Here is a 25,481-nt window from a genome sequence, read left to right on the forward strand (position 1 = left end):
TTCATGATATTGGTGAGTGCACATGGGGAAGAAACAGCTCCAATCTTCATTTTGAAAAACATTTAAACACTGGCCCACGGATCACTATACAAACACCGCATCTCTGTTACGTTTTAATTTGACCCAAAAATATACTATTTTACATTGATGACTGACAGTCTGAGTCAGTCTGACAAACACTCAGACACATCCCTCTTCATCTGGGATGTTAAATACCAACCAGTCCCTCTCAGTCTCAGCGCACGCTTCACGACTGACTCAGTAATAGAAGAACACTGTACATTTACACAATGATGTTAGACGGCGCATGCCATAATATCCAAGGCGGGAAAGGTCACAAGCTGATTGACGTTCCATTTCCTGCTGTGAAGGCCATTACCTAAGCAAGATCAATAGTCAGCAGCAGCAGCCTGGGGAGTAGCAAGGACAGCGTGTCCCTTCCTCAGTGAAATGACTGTCATCACCTTGTTTACAGCGAGAATGCCCATGGTGTGTCCGAACAATGTAAAGAGAACAGGGCAAGGTGCCCAGACTCAAATAAATGACCATCGTTAAATGTGTTGACATTCGTGACAGACCTTAATGAATGTGATGTAAAAAAGAATACAAATAAAATAAACGCACAACATACGCATCAGTGTCATACAGTGAATCATAGTAACCATAGTGATGATTCTGCACGGATATGATCACTAGGCCTATACACGTGGAGTGCACTGTTTTTTATTTTCTTCCTATAGTGAATAATATAGTGTGATTTATGTGATTGAGTGACGTCTCAATAAGGCTTATAGGAGAGCTAGGTTGAGTTTGCTGTGTACCAGGATGTCCTTATCAGTGTTGAACCACAGAGAGATAGAGGAGGGACACATGTCTGACAGTATGGATAAGATCTGTTCAGACCCCTACAGGGTGGGGCATGGAGGCTGTCAGGAGGTTGAGGATGCTGTTGAGTACAGGTCGGCGTGGGCCTGCTCTACCAGGAGCACCCCGGCATCACAGGGCCTCTGGCCATGCCTGCTTGTAAGGGAGGGAGGGAGAGAGAAAGATTAGGCCTAGAAGATAAATGTTCCTGTTTTTGTGCTTTCAAATAACTTAAAACTCAAATAGAATGGAGCTCTACTGTTGGAGACAAAAGCACACAACAAAACAAAGATTATTGATTATTGTCTGGAAAACCAAACTTTCTGGCCATGTTTCAAAGATATATTTTACACTACATTTGTACTCCTAGCTCCCAGCGGACTGACATGACAACCTATGAAACAGTAGCGATGGCCAAACTGTAGCCGTCTGCTGTGTCATATACAGCTAACCTAATGTGCTGTGTACCTACGACGAAGAACAGCCCTCTAGCAGGTACTGTACCTGCATCCATCTGAAAGATCACCCCTGCAGTGTAAACTGAAGCTCTGACAGGTGACACTGGCCTGCAGCCACTGACATCATTTTTAATGCATTTAATGCATTGTTCACGAGACACCTTGACCTTCCCAAATACAGAAAGATGACAAGCTCCCAAGCAGTTTGCTAGTTGCTACATTGAATGCATTGCAACCTCGACCATCTCAGGTTGTCTTCCCATTAAAGAAGGACAATGAGGCAGAGAGGACAGATGAGTGGAGTGGACTGACCACTAGATGGTTACTCTCAGGGCCTAACCCTGGCTGCCTGGCTGGCTGATAGCCAGAGGGAGATCTGTATGTTATCTGAATAGAGGGGGAATACGAGAGACAATGTAGCCCCCCCCACTGCACCCTACCCTACCCCACTCCAGCCCCCCCCCCCCACGGCACCCTACCCCCCCCCCCAGCCCCACCCGTTCCCCCTATATTAAAGAGCTGATAAGTGACAGGCCGACAGTGTGCAACAGCCAATTCACAGCCTCTGACGCGGCTATAACATTCACTCCCAACGACTTAACAAAGCAGCCACAGCAAAATCCACACTACTGCAGCCCAAGCTTATGACCCGGTAAGGTCCTCATATTCAATGCTAAAAGTTGACTTCTGACAACTGTCTTCTACAAGTTGGTGTTAATGGTTGAAACTGATCGTAGGCCTTTCTTTGTTAAGTGACTTTGACTTTGTGTTAAAAAAGAGGATAGAATTCACCACAATGTTATTACACTGCACAAGGTGTTCCGTTCCATAAATGACATTTTGTTGTGAAGGGATTGAAATGTAGAACAAAATTGTGTGCGGTGTATAGTTAAATGTGCATAAGAGACAATAAGAGGAATAAACTAACATTCATATTCTTTGAGTGGAAAAACACATTTGTGGTTGTTGAATTAGGCCTGAGACAGATGGTGTTCAATAATTTATGGCTTGAAATGACGACATTCAAACATTTACCTTGCTAGTCTAGTCTAGCTTAGTGGCAGGTAGCCTAGCGGTAAAGAGCGTTGGGCTAGTAACTGAAATGTCACTGGCTCAAATCCTGAGCCGACTAGGTGAAAAATCTGTTGGATGTGCCCTTGAGCAAATCACTTAACCCTAATTGCTCCTGTAAGTCGATATGGATAAGAGTTTCTACTAAAATGTTAAATGTAATGTCTATGTCGAGCTTTGACCTCCAGATAGTATAAAAATCTATGTTATTTCACTTGTGCTGCATAGCAAATTTTCCAAACTCAAAGAGGGATAATACTCAGCAAAACACATGTAAATGAAACTATTCCAGGGGTTTCTAGACTGCCTTTAACTTGTTCACTAACAATGTAGACAGGCCTGTACTGCTAGCTCGGCATTGCTAGTGTAAACAATGTTACATTGTTTAAATGGTCAATCCTGTGCCTTTGAAAGTGACAGTCCTGCCGCTTGTGGATAGCAGAATAATAGCTTGTTGCTTGTCCTCCAAAACGATGTAGTTACTGGTTAAGGCAGGCAGAACACATAGGACATTCTCTTTACATTTTCAATGGGATACATATCCTAGAATCACCACAAACTCTACCGACAGTGTAGCATTGACTGTGTAGTGGCCTAATTGAACTATCTGTCTAACTGTTGCGCCTGGGGTTACTAGAGAAACAATAGATTTCAGTGGAGGCTGCTGAGGGGAGGATGGCTCATGATAATGGCTGGAATGGAATCAATGGAATGGTGTCAAACACAGCCATAATACTCCATTCCAGACATTATTATGAGCCGTCCACCCCTCAGCAGCCTCCACAGATGTATAGATACAGTGCCTTTGGAAAGTATACAGACCCCTTGACTTTTTCCACATTTTGTTACATTTTAGCCTTTTTCTAAAATTGATTAAATAAATTTTAAAAAATCCTCAGCACTCTACACACAATACCCCATAATGACAAAGTTAAAACAGTTTTTAGAAATGTTTGCATATGTATTAAAAATAAAAAACTGAAATATCTTATTTACATAACTATTCAGATCCTTTGCTATGAGACTTGAAATTGAGCTCAGGTGCATCCTGTTTCCATTGATCATTCTTGAGATGTTTGTACAACTTGATTGGAGTCCACCTGTGGAAAATTCAATTGATTGGACATGATTTGGAAAGGCACACACCTGTCTATATAAGGTCCCACAGTTCTCAGTTCATGTCAGAGCAAAAACCAAGCCATGAGGTCGAAGGAATTGTCCATAGAGGTCCGAGATAATATTGTGTTGAGGCACAGATCTGGGGAAAACATTTCTGCAGCATTGAAGGTCCCCAAGAATACAGCGGCCTCCATCATTCTTAAATGGAAGAAGTTTGGAACCACCAAGACACACTGAGCAATTGAGGGAGAAGGGCCTTGGTCAGGTAGTCGACCCAGAAACCGATGTTCCCTCTGACAGAGCAGTTCCTCTGTGGAGATAGGAGAACCTTCCAGAAGAACAACCATCTCTGCAGCACTCCACCAATCATCCCTTTATGGTAGAGTTGCCAGACGGAAGCCACTCCTCAAAAAGGCACATGACAGCCAGCTTGGAGTTTTAAAAAAGGCACCGAAACACTCTCAGACCATGAGAAACAAGATTCTCTGGTCTGATGAAACCAAGATTGAACTCTTTGGCCTGAATGCAAAGACTCACGTTTGGAGGAAACCTGGCATCATCCCTATGGTGAAGCATTGTGGTGGCAGCATCATGCTGTTGGGATGTTTTTCAGCGGCAGGGACTGGGAGACTAGTCAGGATTGAGGCATAGATGAACGGAGCAATGTACAGAGATATCCTTGATGAAAACCTACTCCAGAGCACTCAGGACCACAGACTGGGGGCGAAGGTTCACCTTCCAACAGGATAATGACCCTAAGCACACAGCCAAGACAATGCAGGAGTGGCTTCAGGACATGTCTCTGAATGTCCTTGAGTGGCCCAGCCAGAGCCCGAACTTGAAACCAATCGAACATTTCTGGAGAGACCTGAAAATAGCTGTGCAGCAACGCTCCATATCCAACCTGACAGAACTTGAGAGGATCTGCAGAGAAGAATGAGAAACTCCCCAAATACATGTGTGCCAAGCTTGTAGCGACATACCCATGAAGACTCGAGGCTGTAATCCCTGCTAATGGTGCTTCAACAAAGTACTGAGTAAAGGGTCTGAATACTTATGTAAATGTACATTTCCGGGGTTTTTTATGTTCTAAAAACCAGTTTTTGCTTCGACATTATGGGATATTGTGTGAAGTTTGATGAGGGAAAAAAACGATTTAATCAATTTTAGAATAAGGCTGTAACATAACAAAATGTTGAAAAAGTCAAGGGCCCTGAAAACATTCCGAATGCACTGTATATCTATAACATCATGATGAGTTTCCTGGAACAGAGCTAAGTTCCCATATGCCAAAGATTGTCTATTATATTGACAAGATATTCAAGTGACCGATCTAACAACGGAAATACATGTCCTCAAAGATGGAAGGCAGGCGTTAAGAGGTGAGATCAGGTGGGACCATTCTAGCCATTGAGAGGGCGGATACGTGTGAACAACAGGCCATAGAGCTAGGTAGAGGACTTTGTATCTGTACCATTTGCATCTGGGACAGCATGGGCAGCGCTATTGAGTCTATATCCATTTTTAAGTAGTCAATTTTCTTCTTCATTGGTTGACTGCTCCCAACTCATAGGAATCCCCACCCAGTTGATTAATTTAAAATGGTGGAAGCCCCCAATTGAAATGTCCACGCTAAAATGGGTTATATTCATGATGAGTCCTCAATGACAAGAGACACAACGCCGATATAAAGTTGTATTTGGGTAAGTTGCTGAAATGCCTTGTGCGTCCATTTATATCAGTCCATTCGTAACAACCTAACAATTACGAAACTTGTATTCAATCAAATAAGCCTCATGTAGCAAATTTGCAATTACATTATTTATTTACCAAATTCGACACTCTCATTCACCTCCATTAAAAAAAAAATCCTCACCTTGTGGGCATATTTTCGTGAACAGATGTTGGGCAGAGTAAAACCTCTCGGTCTTCCTCTGTTGATGCTTGCAAATACAAAATATATGTAGCTGAGCTAGCTAGCTATCAAGCTACAGCTAACTTTATGTCTTAGGCCACTTTCACTTTCAGCTAGGTTAATAATTTTGAGGACTTGATAACTTGCAAAGAACACGCACAGTTGGCAGTACAAACTAACAGATCGTATGTGTAAATTATAACTACATTTTATGCATTTGTCAAGCTTGTTAAGTTAGCTAGCTGGCCACTGTTAAATAATGTTAGCTAGCTTGTAGAACTTCTGCAACATCACCAGTGCACACAAAAGCATATTCCAGTTGAACTAAACACAAAACATAGAGTATTTAAAACTTCTATACTTTTACATTACAGATTTAAACTTTCAAGCTAAAAAAGTTAAAACAATATCATAGAGATAGATAGAGGACATCTGGACATCTGACTACAACAGGGTCACCAGGAGAGTTCAGCTAATGAAGATGTAAGTACCACCCAGTTGACTACATTAAAATGATGGAAGCCCTCAATGGCTCTGCCCATGCTAAAACAGATTATTTTTGGCCACTAGAGATCTCTATCGTTCTCTATGACCAATATCTATATTTTCAGACTGTACCTCTGGTCCAGATCTGCCAAAAACACAGTTACGGTGTGCAGTAAAGGTCAAATGGGTATGGGAAACTAATTAAGAGTTCCATACGATGTCATTAAATCTTATTTGAATTAAGAATGAAGTTATAATTAAATAAATAAGATTCCTATTTTTCTGACATTCATTATTATTGCATACATATATTTAAATGTGCATTGATTTGGATCTAGCTTTTACTGATGATGATGATGAGGAGGAGGAATAGGAGGAGGATGATGATGATGAGGAGGAGGTGATGGGGAGGAGGAGACGGGGAGGAGGATAGGGGGAATCATTGGACACACATCTTGTGCTTCCTGTAAAACACCAAATTGCCACCCCCAAAATATTTTGTGGTGTTAGATCAACATTTCACTAAAATGTGGTTTTAGCATGTTTTTTTCATGGTTGTTTCCTTCATTTCAGCATGTAAGATCATAACTGAGATTGTGTTTTTAACTGCAGTAAATTGCTGTTATCATTAAAAGGAAAATGTTTTTCAAATAGCATTGTTGATAAGAATGGAAAATCAGCTTTCAGGAAATGGTTGTGTGAAGAAATGTTTCTGTTCTGCTTGAATTTTAAATTAACATGTGCCCCCCCACACACATTGACTCTGCACCGGTACCCCCTGCATATAGCCTCGTTACTGTTATTTTAGTCTTTCTCTTTAATTATTTGTCATTTTTATTTATTGTTTACTTGAGTTTACTTGAGTTTAAAACTGCATTGTTGGTTAAGGGCTTGTAAGTAAGCATTTTACTGTAAGGTCTACAGCTCTTGCATTCGGCGCATGTGACAAATACAATTAGATTTGATTGATTTGTAACCTTGAACAAAGTAGGATCATTGCCTTGGGTTTCGGACATTTCAAGTCGAATTTCTCTGTGAATGTGCTGGACGAGTGGCTTGGCCAAACCAGTCCTCACAGAGCATGATGGTGTTGATAAGTCCGTAGGCTAAACAGGTGAAAACAGTGCAATTGAATTAGTCCTTCTGTTACATTAAATGTCTAGGAAAACAAAATTAGATTTAATCCTAAAATGTAATTATATCATAATGAATCATAGCCACTGTCATCGGTGTGTTCGCTTGGGATAGTTTTTTCAGCAAACATTCGGTGTGCCATCCAATTTTTATCTTATTTTATTTTTTCCTTTATTTTATTTTTTATTTTTTAAAATTTTAATTATCAACCCCTCCACCATCCCCCCTCTGCAGGGGGACAAATATCTTAGTTTTTTACATCTTTTTGCTACATTTCACATACACAATTTACATACATGGTACCCCGGTCATCCTACAATCGAAGCTTGATGCTCTCAATCTCAGACAAATTATCAATGAACCCACCAGGTACAACCCCAAATCCGTAAACATGGGCACCCTCATAGATATCATACTAACCAACTTGCCCTCCAAATACACCTCTGCTGTCTTCAACCAGGATGTCAGCGATCACTGCCTCATTGCCTGCGTCCGTAATGGGTCTGCGGTCAAGCGACCACCCCTCATCACTGTCAAAACACTTCAGCGAGCAGGCCTTTCTAATCGACCTGGCCCGGGTATCCTGGAAAGATATTGACCTCATTCCATCACTAGAGGATGCCTGGTTATTCTTTAAAAGTGCTTTCCTCACCATCTTAAATAAGCATGCCCCATTATTTATTTTTTTTTAACCAGGAACAGATATAGCCCTTGGTTCACTCCAGACCTGACTGCCCTTGACCAGCACAAAAACATCCTGTGGCGTACTGCATTAGCATCGAATAGCCCCCGCGATATGAAACTTTTCAGGGAAGTTAGGAACCAATATACGCAGGCAGTTAGGAAAGCAAAGGCTAGCTTTTTCAAACAGAAATTTGCATCCTGTAGCACTGACTCCAAAATGTTCTGGGACACTGTAAAGTCCATGGAGAATAAGAGCACCTCCTCCCAGCTGCCCACTGCACTGAGGCTAGGAAACACTGTCACCACAGATAAATCTGCGATAATTGATCATTTCAATAAGCATTTATCTACGGCTGGCCATGCTTTCCACCTGGCTACCCCTACCCCGGTCAACAGCCCTGCACCCCTCACTGCAACTTGCCCAAGCCTCCCCCATTTCTCCTTCACCCAAATCCAGATAGCTGATGTTCTGAAAGAGCTGCAAAATCTGGACCCCTATAAATCAGCAGGGCTAGACAATCTGGACCCTCTCTTCCTAAAATGATCCGCCAAAATTGTTGCAACCCCTATTACTAGCTTGTTCAACCTCTCTTTCGTATCGTCTGAGATCCCCAAATATTGCGGTCATCCCCCTCTTCAAAGGGGGAGACACTCTAGACCCAAACTGCTACAGACCTATATCTATCCTACCCTGCCTTTCTAAGGTCTTCGAGAGCCAAGTTAGCAAACAGATCACCGACCATTTCGAATCCCACCGTACTTTCTCCGCAATGCAATCTGGTTTCCGAGCTGGTCATGGGTACACCTCAGCCACGCTCAAGGTCCTAAACGATATCATAACCGCCATCGATAAGAGACAATACTGTGCAGCTGTATTCATCGACCTGGCCAAGGCTTTCGACTCTGTCAATCACCACATTCTTATCGGCAGACTCAACAGCCTTGGTCTCTCAAATGACTGCCTCGCCTGGTTCACCAACTACTTCTCTGACAGAGTTCAGTGTGTCAAATCGGAGGGCCTGTTGTCCGGACTTCTGGCAGTCTCTATGGGGGTGCCAAAGGGTTCAATCCTCGGGCCGACTCTTGTCTCTGTATACATCAATGATGTCGCTCTTGCTGCTGGGGATTCTCTGATCCACCTCTACACAGACGACACCATTCTGTATACTTCTGGCCCTTCTTTAGACACTGTGTTAACTAACCTCCAGACGAGCTTCAATGCCATACAACTCTCCTTCCGTGGCCTCCAACTGCTCTTAAATGCAAGCAAAACTAAATGCATGCTCTTCAACCGATTGCTGCCCACACCTACCCACCCGTCCAGCATCACTACTCTGGACGGTTCTGACTTAGAATATGTGGCCAACTACAAATACCTATGTGTCTGGTTAGACTGTAAACTCTCCTTCCAGACTCACATTAAGCATCTCCAATCCAAAATGAATCTAGTATCAGCTTCCTATTTCGCAACAAAGCATCCTTCACTCATGCTGCCAAACATACCCTCGTAAAACTGACTATCCTACCGATCCTTGACTTCGGCGATGTCATTTACAAAATAGCCTCCAACACTCTACTCAGCAAATTGGATGCAGTCTATCACAGTGCCATTCGTTTTGTCACCAAAGCCCCATATACTACCCACCACTCGCTTCATATCCGTCGCCAAACCCACTGGCTCCAGGTCATCTATAAGTCATTGCTAGGTAAAGCCCCGCCTTATCTCAGATCACTGGTCACCATCGCAGCACCCACCCGCAGCACGCGCTCCAGCAGGTATATTTCACTGGTCACCCCCAAAGCCAATTCCTCCTTCGGCCGCCTTTCCTTCCAGTTCTCTGCTGCCAATTACTGGAACGAACTGCAAAAATCACTGAAGCTGGAGACTCATATTTCCCTCACTAGCTTTAAGCACCAGCTGTCAGAGCAGCTCACAGATCACTGCACCTGTACATAGCCAATCTGTAAATAGCCCATCCAACTACCTCATCACCATATTGTTATTTATTTTATTTATTTTGCTCCTTTACACCCCAGTACCGCTACTTGCGCACTCATCTTCTGCACATCTATCACTCCAGTGTTTAATTTGCCATACTGTAATAATTTCACCGCTATGGCCTATTTATTGCCTCACCCCCCTTTATTCTACCTCATTTGCACACACTGTATATAGACTTTCTCTATTGTATTTTTTGACTGTATGTTTGTTTATTCCATGTGTAACTCTGTGTTGTCGTATGTGTCGAACTGCTTTGCTTTATCTTGGCCAGGTCGCAGTTGTAAATGAGAACTTGTTCTCAACTGGCCTACCTGGTTAAATAAAAGTGAAAAAAACAATACTTTTATATAAAGCAGTCACATAACAATAATACATTACCAAACATAAGCACTTTAATCCCAACCCTCAGCCACTCTCAGACCATCCCACCTATCACCATAGACAACCTCGTTTGGTTTCCATGCGCCATATCTTTTTTATTAGTTCTGTGTTGTTTTACAAATGTTGGAACCTTTCTAATCATATAGTATCCACAGATTGTGAGCTAAAGATGAAAACCTTTCCTATGAGTATTATTATATTATTTATTGACTGACTATGGCCTTCCAAATCGCCCAACACTGCTACTTGTAAGGTGAATTTTAAGTGCATGTTGTGATTTTTTTTAATCATTCCTGAACCTGTGGCCAGAAACAAGCTACATAGGGGCAATACCAGAATAAATTATCTATTGATTCTGTCTCTTCACAGCTTAAATCTACAGAGCTGAAATTGTTGTATGCCAAAAATATATGTAGCATTCTGTTGGAGGCAAGAATTTTATATGATCATTTAAATTGAAAAACTCTAAGTGTTGAATCAAAGTATAGTTTTTTTGTACCAGTTCATAAACCATATGCCACGGAATTGGTACATCGAAAATCTCCTCCCATTTATTTGCAACCTGTATGGCGCAGCTGTCAACATTTTTGCCCTTAGATGAAACTGGTATATTCTTCTATTTATGCCAGTTCCTTTCAGCCAATTTATATCTTTAATATATGGCAGGCAAACAAGTTCCCCACTTCTCCCTTTTCCACTTGCCTCCTCCATTTTTGTGGTAATACTGCAATCAGTTGGTTGTAAATTTGGATTGAGCAGATATTCCCATACATTTTCGATAACTGCATATGTTACATAACTCCTCCATTTCTATTCATAATATCATTAATAAATATAATTAAAAAAAAAATCTAATTCCATAAAGAATGTTATTTTTTAACCATAACATTTGATGTAATATTTGTTCTATCTTTTCTGGAGGATAAAACTGAAATTGTAACCAGCTTTGTGTGGCTTGTTGAAGAAAGGGAGATACTTAAAAAAAAAATCATTTTCAATTTGCCGGAAATGAGAAGTTGTAATCTGTATGAAGACAAAAAAGGCAATTTTTTAACAAAGGATGAGCCTTTCTTAATAATCTACTGGAGAACCTTTTTGGGGTTTAAGTATAAATTATGTATGAGTGAAGCTTTTAGTTAAAGGTTTAAAGCTTTAATATTTAATACATTTAGCCCCCCAAACTCATATTCATTATATAAATAGGCATGTTTAATTTTGTCTGGTTGAGCATTCCATATAAAATGAAATATTTTTTGCTTACATGATTAACGAGTAATCTGGATTAGGCAGTGCCATTAGTAAGTAAATAAACTTTGATGGGACCAAAGAGTTAATCGATGTGATTTTTCCATAAATAGACAAGTATTTACCTCTCCATGGTTGCAGAATCGGATCTATTTTTGCTAACTTTCTATTGAAATTAATTGTGGTAAGTTCATTTATATTTTTTTAAATGTGAATACCAAGTATGTCTACTTCCCCATCCACCCATTTTATTGGTAAACTACAAGGTAGTGTAAACACTGCATTTTTTAACGATCCAATATGTAGTATGGTACACTTGTCATTTACATTTACATTTACGTCATTTAGCAGACGCTCTTATCCAGAGCGTCATAATTAGGTTTTAATCCAGAGGGGCTAGAAAAGTGATCAAGATCTTCAATGAGACTGTGCAGGGATCCAGATTGCGGACTTAAGAAAAAACTGGAGTCATCGGCATACATTAACACTTTTGTTTTTGTCCCCTGGATTTCTAACCCCTTGATGTTCTGGTTGGATCGAATTTTGATAGCTAGCATTTTAATGGCCATAATAAATAGATATGGAGACAACAGACAGCCTTGTTTTACTCCTCTTAAAAGCTCAATACTTTCTGAGAAGTAACCATTATTTACATCTGGGTTTGCTGTACATAACTTTAAACCATTGTATAAGAGATTCACCAAAATTAAAGTAATCCAGGCATTTATATATAAATTTGAATCGTACTTTATCAAACACTTTTTCAAAATCTGTAATGAAGACCAGGCCTGGTATCTTCGATGTTTCATAATGTTCAATTAGTAATTGTCATATATTATCTCCAATATATCGTCCATGTAAAAAACCTGTCTGATCAGCATGAACAATATCTGGTAAAACCTTTTTTATTCTATGTGCTATGCATTTCGCCAGGATTTTCGCATCACAACATTGAAATGTTAGAGGCCTCCAGTTTTTTAAATGGACTGGATCTTTATACTTACCCCCTGGGTCCTGTTTTAGTAGTAATGAAATCAGACCTTCTTGTTGAGTACCTGAAAGTCTACCATTTGTATAAGAGTAATTAAAACATGATAATAATGGATCTTTGAGTAAATCAAAAAAGGTCTCATATAACTCAACTGGTATACCATCAAGCCCTGGTGTTTTTCCAGACTGAAAATATTTTATTGCCTCAAAAAGTTCCTTTTTGGCAAGTTGGCCTTCACACAGGTCTTTCTGTAAATGTGTTAATTTTACATTATTATTATTATTAGGAAATAAATCATTTAGTGGAAATGGAGGAGACTGAAAAGAAAACATATGCTTGGCACCATGACCTCTGCTCCCTGCAATTGGTCACCTTTTTGTCCTCGCCTCCATTCTAGTGAAATTAAGAGCTTTCAGATTAGGGCACCACCTGACCTTGATCTTCAATAAAGTAATTATTACCTCTTTAACAATAATCCATGTGTTCAAGCAGAAGCAACATCAAGTTGCCCCAGCAATGACAGTAAAAACAATCGTTTTTCAACGGGGAATGATGAACAGTCTGCTTGTTGTCAAATCCAACACTTCTTAGGTCCATATGGTGAGGTCTTTATTTTGCTGCTGGCACAACGGAAGAACACACACCTATTGAAAGAAAGTGGAAACTGACACCTTGCATTCATCGATTTCTCAGTTAGAAATTGTATTTAACTCATTCAGATCATACTGTATGTATGTAGGCAGGATCATAATTTGTGGGCTATTTGGAGTATAGTCCAAAATCAAGGTGTTTATTTACTTGGTTGTCACATTATGGGCGGTGATGATGGAATGGGCATTATAGGAGGGGATGGTCAAATAAAACATGAATTGTTATCTATTTTGGGGCTCAATAATATGTTTTTTGATTTGATAAGAATGGTGTATGAATGATTATGTTGATTCAATTACTATTTGGGGAAATGTTTGAATATATTGACATCCAGTTGTCGGCTAATTGATACTTGAAAAAAAACATCTAATAGCAGACTGTTTATCATGTTGGATACATTGGATAATGTTGCAGTATCAGTACTAGTCATCAATGGTTTGAAGGCATGGGGTAATAATCCCTTGCCTATGTGGGGAAGTTGTGAGGTGGTTTTACCATGCATTGGTTCTCTGCGCGTGTGCGTTGTCTCATTGGTTCTCTTCCCCCTGCTCTGTCTGTCTCTTGTCAGTGCACAAAACAGCGCATGCGTCTTACTTTGCTCCTCAGTCTGAAACTCGGGGGTTGAGTTCAATTAGGAGAGACCATGTCCGCCATCAGCCATTTGCACTCCTATATCTTCTCATTTAGAACAAATTGTCGATGAAATAGCGGTTGCACGCGGCCTCAAGAATGGCCACGTCGGTGAGTACACTGCTCGCGACCATGCTTAGGCAGGGTGTGTTCCAACGTATTGTTTTCTCTGCTCGAACAAGGCGGTATAGCCCGGCGCGTCTGAGCCGAAGATTTCCAGACATATTGATATTCAAGTACAGTAGAACTAACGTTAGTTGAGCAGCGAAGCGCGTCTAGAATGTTGCATATCTCATGTATAAAGTATGTTTGCGAAAGTGATGCTTGGATAGTAAAATCATGAAAAAAGTCTACACTGGCAAATTACAGTCTCCTTGTAATAGTTTTTCGGCGTTCAAAATTATTTTGCCGTTTGTAGCCTAGGCTACTTCATGAACATAAATACATGAATGTTTTTATAGTGTAGGGAAGGCTATAGACACCTTGCTTTCTTTGCTGAAATGCAAAGCAGGATAGAGTGCAAGTGATTATGAGTAGACCTATCAAATCGGAACATGTTAACGTGTGATTTGTTTTATTTAATTTATTCCACGCATCTATTGAGACAATGTATGGTTTTACTCGTGGATAGATAGATGTAGGTAGGCTGTACAGCATGCAATGATGCCAGCCTCCGATTGGCAACAATATGTGATATGACTTTGGATGTTCTAGGGTGCTGTTCAGGTGAAACTAGAACTCGGACATCGTGCCCAGGTCAGAAAGAAACCCACCGTGGAAGGCTTTACGCACGACTGGATGGTGTTTGTCCGAGGACCAGAGCACAGTAACATTCAGCACTTTGTGGAAAAAGTCGTTTTTCACCTGCACGAAAGCTTCCCAAGACCAAAACGAGGTAGGCATATAATTTACCCTGCCTTTTGAGTTTTACTGACATAAAATAATAGACTGCTTGATTTGTAAAGCAAAGCTTATAGCAGTAGCCCACCACTCCGGACAAATTAAGCCTATTGATTTGTGTGCGCGACCATCCTTGGCGGTTCATTGAAAATACTTGTTTTTGTTATAGCCTTCACTTTGCAAAGTTTGTAAATGGACCCCCCCCCAAAAAAAAACCGTGCTTAATTCATTTGAACATGCCCACCTGTAGCGCATGCAGAATTAATTAGATGCGCTATTGGATCATTTATACTGTAAACATCTTTGATCGTCATAGGATAGAGTTCCCCTTATGTGTATCTCTACAATTAAAGCATAACCCGAGGGTTTAGATTAAAGCATTATTGGGTTTTTTTGTAAACCAGTTTTAGTAGAATAGGTTACTAATTCCACCCCACAAGTTTTATAAGAGATTGGGCAACCCAAATGAAGGTGAGAGTAAACTACAAACGGTAACAACGTTGCTAGGTGTGGCATTGATAACTAGAAAGGCTAAATGTGACCACTACCCAGCATTTGGTGATGGTAAACATAAGAGGGCTTGTTCAAACAGTGCAGAGCATAGTGGTTGTTTAAGCTTCTGGCATGGCTGGAAGGGATCAATTATAGTATTTGTTGGTTTGGTATTTTTACCTCCTTTCCTGCTGGTGTGTTTTTAGTGTTGTTTGGTGTGACAAATGCAGAGAAATGTGCCAAAGTCGATGCCTTGGAGAGACCCTGTCATATTCATTACATGCGACTCAGATTACCAGGGAACATTTGCAGTTTATTGGGAACAGTTGTAAGATCATGCTGTAGTTAAACCATTTCATTATTTACTCTCCTTTTAAAACGATAACCCCACTACTCTCAACAGTCTGAAGAATAGTCATTGCATCAACAAAAATATGCATTATGCAATGTACAAAATGGGTTCATAGCCTACAGAGGTGCAGGAGAACCACTATCTTTTTCTAAATAAATAAAGTATTTTGAGTAGGCTATTCTTTTGTTATAACTCTTAATCTTTTATGCTTTCACCCCTATATAGTATAAATATTAGTGACTTGATTGTCTGTTTTTGTAGGCTGTTAAACACAACCTGCCAGTGTCTTCTAGTATCACAGAGTGATGTTGTTGCATAGGCAGCCCTCTCATAGGCTACACATCACATACCTGTTACGTTATCCAGGGAGTTTTACAGTTCACAACATGGTGTCATTGTGATGTTTACCAGTATCACCAGTAAGTGTCCCACGCGTTCCATTGACAGCTGGCCCCTGTGTGCTGTCATGATGTTACCAATACCCTATAGAAGCATAGTGATCTGATTTTCACTCCTATTTCTAAAATTCAAAAATGTCACACGAATTGTCACAGTTTTGACCGGATGAATTTCATAGCCTATTACAATATTCATTAAAAGGCTGGTAGATTTGAACACAAGACAACCGTAGAACCAGCCAGCCACCACCATAAGGTTGTTTTGCTGGTGCTGCATATGCTCGGTCTCTGTTCACTGGTGCAGGTAGGCTACAGTCTGTCGTACATGGTTGACTGTACAAACCCCTCTCTGCCAACCCCCCCCCCATCTCCCCCCTCCACACATACAACCCACCAAAGGCTGCTTTTGAGTCTGCTCTTTAGTCTGCTCTTTGTGGTGCAAAGAGACAGAACAGCCTGCTAGACTAGTGCCAAGGAACGAGTTTGAAATCAGTTAAAAGAGAGAAGCTTTGTTTCTTTCACCGCGAGAATACTGAAAATAACTATGTAATTGTAAGCTGTCTTGCTACTGGACTTTTGAATACAAAAATAAACAGTTGCTGGTAAATGTTTAGTTATTTTGTCATAACACCAATGTCATGTACTGTTTCATCTGTAATAGCTGAGCTACAGAGCTTCATTTGAACATGGTGGCAAGTGAAATAGAAATGTACGATGTATTTGGTTACGAATCCACCTTAACCATCAGTTTCCTGCTAAGTCATTTAGCAAATCAGTGTTCTGTCAATAAACTGGAATGTCTGGCCATTTACATGCGTGTTGAAAAGAAACCGTATTTTTCCCATTTCAACGGGCATAAATCTATAGTGTGTAAATAGAGGAGAGGGGGTCAAGGCAAGGGCTAGTATACGAAGTGTTGCTTGTATTTGACGCTCCAAAGTGCTGCTTCATTGCATGCAGTGAATTCTTGAGGCGTATGTAACCGATCTCTTCCCTAGTCTGAACACCTGACCGGAGAGGAGAGTTGGTGGTTAGCGAAAGTACTTATTATCATCCAGTACTCTGATTTATGACATAGGAATAGATGCAGTTCAAAGTCCAAAGCTCATGAGAACAGATGATGTGTTTTATTTCTACCGGTGTGTGTGAACTTCAAGCTAAACGCGTACCTGATATGGAAACAGCGCTGCGTGAGATGCATGTTCCGAAGAAGGCCCTTTGATGACGAGGTGAGCCCAGTGAGAGTACCCCCCCCCCCCCTCTCACCCCTTCTTGATAAATATTGTGCTGGGCCTGGAGAAAATGTCCCAAAAACCCATCAGAAAGATGCTTAACCTCGTGTAAATCACTTGATGACACATGCCATGAGATCCTAGCCCAGTCTCAAGGAGGTGAATGGTATTCTGGTACTTCTGTGTGTTTTCACATGGTGACAAATTGCCAGTCTAAGTACTTCCTTATTTCTTAGGAAGGGTTTTGTATAAAACGTAGACGCAATACATTTGGGTGCGTGGGTAATGAGTGACTTATTTCTTTTGAGGCATTTTTTGGGGAAATGAGCAGTGTTTCCATCATTGGGTATAGTGGTTCATTGTTACCCTCTTGTCGGCACAAGTGCTGTCTCACTTATCAAAACGTGGTGTTGCCTACAGTGACATTCGTTACTTTTTTAAGGCAAGCTCAGGGTTTTCAGGCTAGGCCATGGTTTTAAATTCTTCCAGCCTTGCTTAAACTCGAGTGAAAATGAAAGCGCATTTGGATCTTGTTAACAAGGATGATGTATTTGCAGCTTATCGCTGAATTTGACCAATTGGCACTCTCCTTTTAGGCTGAAACCTGCCTTGGCAAGTTCATGCTGTATCATGGTTAGCAAACTACTGTCTCACAGGTCTTGTTCTGAAACTTGGTGGTATCTCGACCTGTTAGGGGAGTTTACCTGTGTTTTGATAGTACACCTACATTTGACAACAGTAGAAAGATACTCTTATGTTATGTCAGGATACATTTAGCTTATGTAGAATTGAATGAATCGAGCTTGACGACTCTTCAGGAGCAGTGTGGCATCGGCACCCTCTCTGTTCTGTTGGGTACATGAGACGTCCACAAGCCGTCTTCAGCCCGGCTGAAGCCCCCCACCCCTACCCCTCCGGTACCTTTGATCAACATTGGGCCCCTGACGGGCGAAGCCAAAGGAATTGAGGGGAAACCTTGTAGCATAGACAAGCATGTGTTTGACAGTTTTAATACTAACAGTCTCGCAGAGTGGTCTCATAAGGGTGCAGCTGCCTGCCCCTACTCCTGCAGAGACGCACAGACACTCCTTCCAAGGAGGTGCAGCTCGGCATTAGGTCAAGAATGTGCAGCTCTGCATTAGGTCACTCTTCCTCTTTCTTCCCTCTTTCTTTCTTTCTTTCTTTCTCACTTCTCTCTTTTCTTGTGAGGCGGCTAAACGCTGGCTATACTGTTTTAATATAGTCCGTCTTGCAGCTGTTATGGATTACACCGGTGCCTTCTCCTCACTTGAAAGGGAATCTTTTCACTCACCTTGCTTTGAAAAATGTATTGTGGATGGTTATACTTTTTAGCCATCCTAAATGTGAAAAATGTGGCGTAAATGTAGAGTAAGGCAGGCTATATGTGAAAACTAAAATGGCTAACATTTGTCACAACAGGAGTGGTCAGTTACTGTCCCTATTCTCCACTGTGCTGCTCTCTCGGTTAAAGCTTCCAATTTGGAGTTTTATGGCCAGCAAGACATTTAAACGGACCTGAAGAAAATGGCTATGATTGGCTGCCATGCTGTGTAGCCTTGGAAACCTGATATTTAGTGCTGTGGGAAGGAGTGTAAGACCGACCCCATCCCAAAATAAATGGACTGGAACACGGTTTGGTCGGCCATTTTTACATTGGGCTTCACCTGTCAAGCATACATGACTTGATTCTGTCATTGTATACTTCTCTGAACAAAATGTATTTGTATCATGGTAAAGTAGTCTATTTTTGCATAAAGAATGATAAGTCGGTGCATCATGTAGGCATATTCATGATATTCATATTCACCGATATTCAGAATGACGAGGGATTCATTTCTTTCACTGGCCATTTTGCCTGCCATTTCAGGTTCTGAAATGAGCACTTACTCATATGCAGTGTTTTCTGTAAGGGTGCTCTCACCTGCTTCAAAGCCAGTGGGGAAAAGCTGGCCTTTTCCCATTACTCCTCAGTCATAATCGTAATTCAAAACCTCAGTGACAGTTTTAAGGCCTGATAGTAATATATCATGACTGTTGGCTCTATGGGAAGTTTGATTTATTGATTTTTAGGGAGCTGAGCGGGTCACATTTGTGTCACTCTCTAAATATATTTCCCTGTGGAAAGATGCCAGTGAACTGATGGTTCACACCGGCAGAGACGTCAACAAGGTATTGGTCAAAACGGGCTCTCGGAGCGTTGTTCCGAATCTTAAATCTTATCCTCTATTCCTATTTTTTTTTTGCTTAACCAGCCTTTAATTTTCTACTTGTTTGGACGGTTCTAGCTCACATCACTTTCACTCCCCTGGCCATGATGTGGTGCTTAGGAAGCGAACTGGAGACTTTGCTGTAGCGCTCCGCTCACGTTCCCCCACAGGTGCACTGATTTTCAGTTTCAGTCCGGGAGGGGAAGCTGCTTCTTCTCAACACATTAAAATTAATGATGCAACGGTCTGTAAAGTCACAGTGCCGCTTCATTATCGCCGGCAGTTGGGTCCTGGCGTTCAGGTGTTGCCGTGGCGACGGCCGCTGCGAATGGCATCGCTGTCGTGTCGGTGGAGCTCACCAACCTGGAAGTTGGGTCTGGACTGGAACCAAGAATGGGCTATTTTTGTATTGAGCTCCAGTGGCACTCTATTTGGCACTAGCACTCTATTTGGTGCCATTTAATCAAATCAATTTTGTCATATGCTTTGTGAAAAACAGGTTTTGACTATCAGTGACCTGATTTATTTACCGGTCCTTTTCCAACAATTCAGAGTTAAAGATGAGAAAAAACACACAACGAAAAATAATAACAAGGTAAAATAACATGGCTATATACAGAGTGTACCAGTACCGAGTCAATATGCAGGGGTATGAGGTAGCTATGTGTGTATATATAGGTAGGGGGAAATTTGAATTGGTGCAATAATGGGTCAATGCAATTTTATTGTGTTTTGAGATGCCTCATAAGATGTGCAGGTAATATTTAATGAATAGTGTCACTTAAAAGGGATACTTTGGGATTTTGCCAATGAGGCCCTTCCTCAGAATCAGATGAACTTTTGGATACCATTCATTGTCTCTGTCAAGTATGCAGGAAGTTAGAGGTGGTTTCACAAGCCAATGCTAACTAGTGTTACCATAGACTTCCAGTCAGAATGCTATCTGAAAGCAGATACCCATAGACTTCCAGACATTATGCTCATGCCAGTTAGCAATTGCGCTAGAGCTAGTTAGCAACTCGCTTCAAACTGCACGCTGAGAAATAAAAATGGTATCCATGAGTTCATCTGACTCGGGGGAAGTAGATAAAGGGCCATTCAGCATTATGGGGGCGGAATGGGGGAGTTGACCGAAGCGTTAATAGATCTTTCTGTGGAAACAGACTGACAGTGAAGGGCTCTTTTCAGGCTCTTTGTTATTATTCTGTAAAAGAAGCTCTCCGATAACCAGATTAAATAAACTAAGCGCACACACACCTGCCCTATTCCCTCCATAGTGATGGCTTAGCTTAATGATTGGGTCAGTATGTTGGACCCTTGGGCCTCTCCTGAGCCCCTGAAGTTGTAGCATGAAGCCTTAACTTTCCACATCCTCTCTTTGCGTTTCCCCATCATTCTTTTGTGGCTTGTGTGTGTGTGTGTGTGTGTGTGTGCACATACCACATAAGTCAAATCACTGGAGTAACCCATACATGATCTCCTCAGGCTAAAACATGTCTTAGATGTTGCGTTCCTTTGCTGTGGGTTCCCGAATGTGATCTTGTCTGGCTTTGATATTGATGGCCATATTGTCTTTGTCTGCATCGTAGAACATTCTGATTCGTTTAGGGGAGTCTGGCTTTGGAGATTGTGGTAGCCTACATGTATGGTTCAATTTGTAGTCAAATTTGAATGTTCAAGTTTGTCAGGTGAATGTGTGCGTGACTATGCCGGTCTTTTACTAGTGGTAATGACTTTCTGAAGGGGTATTACGAGACAAATGACTTTCAAAAGTGTTAATGGATCTTAACCCTCTAGAGTCTAAGCCGGGTGTTGAGGGGTCTTCTAAGCTAACATATGCAATTGTTTTAAGATGGTCATACCAAGGATAATTTAGATTAGATTTTTGACACCTTAAGGTATCAAATATATATAATTATTTGATGAAACATTGAATTTGGCCTTACTGCTATTAGCCCATAGAAACACATTGAATAACCGATTCATACATGGATAAGCAGATGGTAAAAAAAAATCTAAAGGAAGTTTGTTTTGAAGAGTCTGTCCTATATCTGAGAGAGATGAGTTCAGTAAACAATTTATTTTTGACACTGATTTAAAGACCTTTTTTTTTTAGGCGCTAAACTACTTCCATATACTTTTTACTCGTACCGGGTTACCTTCAGGCGGGGCTTGTGGGCATCCATGTATGTGTTCGTGAGAGACTTCCCTTTCCATAGAGGGGTCATATGTGACCGACAGGCTCGATTCGGTCTTATGTAGCAACATTTAAAAAAAAATAATAATAATCACATTGGATGAAAGCTAGAAAATTGTATATCATACACTATAGTTGAGGAATAATAGAAAAGTAATTCTGCTTTGAAAGTTGATAACCTCACTTTTGAGAAATGGCCCTTGGTACACCTACTGGAGAGCTCTTCTTTGTCTACACCCATTCAGCGTCATTCACACCCTCTTAAGCTTTAGCCCCACCCATCTCTTTAAGGATTCACATGTGAGGCCATGTACTAAACAACCAAAGATTTCAAGACTAAAAGCCTGTTTATACTACAGGTCTGTTTTTATAAATTCAATCTGGGCCAGAGTGTGCTCTGCGAGTTCGTAAACTCAGTGTTGTCAGATTGTCTGCTTGTAAATTCGGAGCGCTTTGCTCTGAGTGTTCATAGCGCACACTGGACTCTCTGGCCGAGGAGTAGGGTTGATCCGGAGTGTTCTGACCTCACAACAGGAGTCAAGCACCCAAGCTAACATTGGCTAGCTACTTCCAGACACACATGAGAGAACAGTTCACTCTGACCATTTTACTCGCCCTAGCAGTGCTGGATAGGCTGTTCTATGTTATCCAGAGCGTTGGTGATTGCAACTGCTGCTGGCAACATTTTAATGATGCTTTTTGCCAACGTTTACTGACACTGGCCATATTCAATGGGTGTTGCGCGTTTCTGAATTTGTCAGTTATTCTGCACTCTGGTACACTCAGACGAGAGTGCTCTGAAATCGGAGTAGATGGCCAGAGCAAATGTACCAGCTATGTCTATCTACAGTCGTCGCAGTGACATTCATGAACGTTCTATTGAAATCGTTACTTGCATAGTGGAGTCTTTTTATTTTTTAGACTAACCAACCAGGTTCAATGTTAGCTAGCTAACATTAGGCTATAACTAGCAATGCGAATAACTATGAGATACGAATAATATTACTATGCAGATCATACACGTAACATTAGCTAGCGAGCCAGCCAGCTAACGTTAGCTAGGTAGCTAACAGTATGCTTTAACTTGAAATGAAAACAACTTTCTGACAAAATTGGAAACGTGTAATATCTGCAAATGTAGCTAGCTAGACTAGACTATCTTACCCATATATGTGCAAGGATGCTTCTCCCTCTCACAGATGCCATGGTTGCTCTTAGTTTGAAGATGTAATCCGGAGGCGGGTGTTTTATACCACAGCCTTTTGCGTGTTCTCTTTTCGACTCTGATTGCAAATATGCAGACAAACGCCAGAATTTTCTCCTTAGCTATCATACTCTAATTCCACAGGGCATTCCACTGATTTTAAAACTTGGTCCTCCCATAAAGTGGGGAGCAACACTTTTCCAGTTCTACTACGAGATATCTTTCAAAAAAGCCGCGTTAGAAAGGATTACCTACACATACTGACCAGCTCATGTTACAGACAGAAGCGTGCTACATGGCAGACCAATCCGAACTTCTCTCGGCATACCCAGCTATTATCTCAGTCAATCATGGCTAGCGGGAAGGTTCCTGTCTTTATCTGTGGCTAAACCAACTAGGCTCGTAATTTAAAAATATATTCGTATTTGCATATGGCATACAAGTTTGTTATTAAGGAATGTGAAAGTTCACATGTTCCAGACAGCATTTCTGCTAAAAAACGCATTTTGACAAAACAAGTTTTTAAATTTAAATGGCTCTCCTGTGAAGAAGTGATGCGCAACAAACACCTAGTTTCCTGAAATGAGACATATAAGTGGTCGGACGCTACGTACCGAAGTTGGCAGATTGGCGGTACCGACTTCAGATGAGTCGCGTAACTTGTGGGGGTCGTAGAGCAAAACCACCGACATATACTACCGGTCAAAAGTTTTAACACCAACTCATTCAAGGGTTTTTCTTTATTTTCTACATTTGTAGAATAAAAGTGAAGACATCAACACTATGAAATTATACATGGAATCATGTAGTAACCAAAAAGTGTTAAACAAATAAATATATTTTATATTTGTGGTTCTTCAAATAGCCACCCTTTGCCTTGATGACAGCTTTGCACGGCATTCTCTCAACCAGCTTCATTAGGTAGTCACCTGGAATGCATTTCATTTAACAGGTGTGCCTTAAGTTAATTTGTGGAATTTCTTTCCTTAATGTGTTTTAAGGCAATCAGTTGTGTTGTACAAGGTAGGGGTGGTATACAGAAGACAGCCCTATTTGGTATAAGACAAAGTCCATATTATGGCAAGAACAGCTCAAATAAGCAAAGAGAAATGACAATCCATCATTACTTTGACCTAAATATCTTAATCAATACGGGAAATGTCAAGTACTTTGAAAGTTTCTTCAAGTGCAGTCGCAAAAAACATCAAGCGCTATGATGAAACTGTCTCTCATGAGGACCACCACAGGCATGGAAGACCCAGAGTTACCTCTGCTGCAGAGGATAAGTTCATTAGAGTTACCAGCCTCACAAATTGCAGCCCAAATAAATGCTTCAGAGTAACACACATCTCAACATCAACTGTTCAGAAGAGACTGTGTGAATCAGGCCTTCATGGTCGAATTGCTGCTAAGAAACCACTAAAGGACACCAATAAGAAGTGACTTGCTTAGGCCAAGAAACACGAGCAATGGACATTAGACCGGTGGAAATGTATCCTTTGCTTTGGAGTCCAAATTGGAGATTTTTGGTCCTGTGTCTTTGTGAGACGCGGTGTGGGTGAACAGATGATCTCCGCATGTGTATTTCCCACCGTGAAGCAATGGAGGTGGTGTGGGAGTGCTTTACTGGTGACACTGTCAGTGATTTTATTTAGAATTCAAGACACACTTAACCAGCATGGTTACCACAGCATTCAGCAGCGATACACCATCCCATCTGGTTTGCGCTTAGTGGGACTATCATTTGGGAAACTCCTTCAAGACTGTTGGAAAAGCATTCCAGGTGAAGCTGGTTGAGAGAATGCCAAGAGTGTGCAAAGCTGTCATCATGGCAAAGGGTGGCTATTTGAAGAATCTCAAATATAAAATATATTTTGATTTTAAACTTTTTAGTTACTACATGTTTCCATACATGTTATTTCATAGTTTTGATATCTTCAATATTATTCTACAATGTAGAAAATAGTAAAAATAAAGAAAACACCTACTCAAGGGTTTAACTTTTGACCGGTAGTGTACGTGTTCGTAAGATTCACCTTTCCATCGAGGTTTGATAATAGTTTGTAGGCCAAACCGTTTGGACGCTACAGACGTTTTCGTGATAAGATCGATTTTCGAGATGTCTCATGGTCTGACAAACATCGCTGTAGCTCTGCCATCTTTTCCCACAGATGCGGAAAGCCGGCATCGGCGGATGCAGTGGAATGAGACGCAGGCCATGCAAAAAACTGATTTCTAGCTTAAAACGACAGATTTTTATGGGGATTTAAAAAAACATGTATTTCGTTATCTGCGGGTCCGGTATGAGCTGAATCAGGAGGAAGTGTTAATCACTAAGCAAGAAGTGTGATGTCTTTTACGCTACCCTTTCCCATACAGGTACGGGATGCACGCGCACACCAAGTATTCAGACCCCTTGACTTTTTCCACATTTTATGTTACAGCCTTATTCCAAAATTGATGAGGGAAAAAACGATTTAATCCATCTACACACAATACCCCATAATGACAAAGCAAAGACAGGTTTTTAGAAATTTTGACATATAATATCAGTATTTTTTTTTATTATTTACATAAGTATTCAGACCCTTTACTCAGTACTATGTCGAAGCACCTTTGGCAGCGATTACAGCTTCGAGTCTTCTTGGGTATGACTCTACAAGCTTGGCACACCTATATTTGGGGAGTTTCTCACATTCTTCTCTGCAGATCCCCTCAAGCTCTGTCAGGTTGGATAGGGAGCGTCGCTGCACAGCTATTTTCAGGTTTCTCCAGAGATGTTCGATTGGGTTCAAGTCTGGGCTCTGGCTGGGCCACTCAAGGACATTCAGAGACTTGTCCCAAAGA

General features: G+C 41.0%; 1 protein-coding gene across 2 annotated transcripts in view; it reads left to right on the forward strand.

Moving 5' to 3' along the window:
• Positions 1-1,891: 1,891 nt before the first annotated feature.
• Positions 1,892-25,481, forward strand: part of LOC106608634 (protein AF-9) — a 65,118-nt gene continuing 41,528 nt past the window's right edge. Inside the window, exons 1-2 of one of the 2 annotated variants that reach the window (XM_045721604.1) lie at positions 1,892-1,974; positions 14,346-14,526. In XM_045721604.1, coding sequence (XP_045577560.1) covers positions 14,430-14,526 — 97 coding nt within the window. In that variant the 5' untranslated portion in view covers positions 1,892-1,974; positions 14,346-14,429. Of the gene's footprint in view, positions 1,975-13,559; positions 13,743-14,345; positions 14,527-25,481 lie in introns of those variants that run through there. The other variant, XM_014206701.2, reaches the window with a different exon arrangement.

Source organism: Salmo salar, chromosome ssa07 (genome assembly GCF_905237065.1).
Source record: "Salmo salar chromosome ssa07, Ssal_v3.1, whole genome shotgun sequence".
In the NCBI taxonomy this organism is placed as follows: Eukaryota; Metazoa; Chordata; class Actinopteri; order Salmoniformes; family Salmonidae; genus Salmo; species Salmo salar.